Genomic DNA, 2082 nt, shown 5'->3' with positions numbered 1-2082 from the left:
ATATATATATATATATATATATATATATACATCCAAATATGCATGTGTGCACGCACGCATGTATGTATGTATGTATGCATGTATGTATGTATGTGATCTTGGTGAGACTGTAAGACGAATCAGGAGTTCTAAATAATTTATTCAGTTACAATATCATGTTTGTTGATTTTTCTCCCTCCTCGATTGCTACATGCACAATGAAGGACACTCTTCAAATGGTAAGTCTTGCTTGATAGCTACTGAAATTTCTTCGTTGACCGATGAAGCTCGATATTTGTTAACTTGCACTGCCCTTTCTTTACTGGTGGGACACATATGGTGGCCGGTAAGCATCGCTTCTTGGATCCTGAATTTTTATTACTTGCAGAAGCAGTGACCTGATGACTGCACAAAGGACACCCTTTTTGTCTTTTGGGGCCGACTTGTGGCCTAGTGAGGCCACCTTGATGCCTGATGTGGTAATGTTGCTTGTTGTCATGGCACACGTGTTTGCTGGTGCGAAATACATATTTGCTGCTGTTTCCCTCTTGTGAGCTGAGGCCCACGTGTCGACAGCCGGCATACTCTTGTTGCCCAATATGGAAGATCTGCTCGTTGGGGTGGCTCCTATACTGGATACATTGTTGTCTTGTGTAGATATCCTGTGGGGACGTAAATGTCCTTCGTTTGACAACGACGTTTTGCATTAGATCAGCGACGGCCATTTCTTGCATAACGAGAAAATGTTGTTGGTTAGAGAGGCTCTGTTGATGGCTGGTGAGGCTCCGTTGATAGTTGGTAAGGTTCCGATATTGGTTACTATGGCCCGTATGTTGAATGAAGTTCCTTTGTTGGTTGGTAAAGCACTTGCTTGATTTGGTGATGTTTATTTGATGGTTCACATATCGGTTGCAGGCGATGACTCGGTGTCTGGAAAGACTCCCTTGCTGACAAACTGAGCATGGTTTTTGACTAGTGAAACGATCCTGTTGATTTCTGAGGCCCGCCTGCTGAATAGCTAGATTCACTCGTATCTTAGGTGTATTCGCACGTTGACAGATAGGTTTCATTCGCTTGTTGATGAGGATCGCTTTTTGAGTGGTTATACGCCCTTGCTCACTGAGAATGGCTCCATCTTGATTGGCAAGGACTTCTTGACTGGTAGGCTTGCTCTCTTCTTCACTGGTAGCGCTTCCTTTTAGACTACTGAGGCTACTTTCGGGACAGCTGGGGATTTGCTCTTTGTTCTGATTGGTGAATATAGCTTGTTGACAGATGTGTCTGGCTTGGTGGTCGATGTAGATTTCTTGGCTGTTTAAGCATCTTTCTTGACTGACGGGGCTGGCTTGCTGATGTGCACTGTAGAAGCTTCCATCTTGAATGGTGTGGGTCTCTTGATGAACGGGAATGGTCTCTTTTTGTCTAGTGATGCTCTCTCGTTGAATTTTCCCGTATCCTTCTTGAATAGTCATGTTCTCTTCTTGTTGACAAGTGATGCACACTCCTTGTTGACTACTGAAGCTCTCTCGTTGATATCTGACGAATCCTTGACTACAAATGCTCTCTCGTTCACTGTCGACGTCTCCTTGACAAGTAATACACTCTCGTTGACTTTTGACGGCTTCGTTTTGACTAGTGATGCTCTCTCGTTGAAATTTTACGTATCTTTCTTCACTAGTAAACCTTTCTCGCTGACTGGTGACGTTACCTTTACTAGTGGGGGTTTCTTGTTGAATTTTAAGGCATCCCTGATGATGGATGATGCTCTCTCGTTGACTGTCAAAGTCTTTTTGAATAGTGATGCTCTCCCGGTGCCTGTCAATGACTCTTTCGTGACTAGTAATGCTCTCTCGTTCACTTTTGACATCACCTTCTTGACTAATGATGCACTCTTGTTGACTGTGGACGTCTAGTTGTTGACTAGTGACGCTCTCTCGAGGACTGGCGATGATTCCTTGTTGACTTGAGATGCTTTCTCGTTTACTGTCGATGTGTCCTTGACTAGTAATGCTCTCTCGTTCACTTTTGACGACACCTTCTTCCCTAATGATGCACTCTTGTTGACTGTCGACGTCTATTTGTTGACTAGTGACGCTCTCTCGG

The 2082-nt window shown here is 43.9% G+C and overlaps 1 protein-coding gene across 1 annotated transcript in view; it reads right to left on the bottom strand.

Moving 5' to 3' along the window:
- The window catches only part of LOC106875955 (microtubule-associated protein futsch), a 103001-nt gene that overhangs the window by 91200 nt on the left and 9719 nt on the right, over window positions 1–2082 (bottom strand). Inside the window, exon 3 of the mRNA XM_052970976.1 lies at window positions 362–2077. Within this exon, the coding sequence (XP_052826936.1) occupies window positions 362–2077 (1716 nt within the window). The remainder of the gene's footprint in view (window positions 1–361; window positions 2078–2082) is intronic.

This window comes from Octopus bimaculoides, chromosome 10, assembly GCF_001194135.2.
Source record: "Octopus bimaculoides isolate UCB-OBI-ISO-001 chromosome 10, ASM119413v2, whole genome shotgun sequence".
In the NCBI taxonomy this organism is placed as follows: domain Eukaryota; kingdom Metazoa; phylum Mollusca; class Cephalopoda; order Octopoda; family Octopodidae; genus Octopus; species Octopus bimaculoides.
The sequence above is the reverse complement of the archived record's forward strand: the minus strand, read 5'-3'. Positions and strand labels throughout refer to the sequence as shown.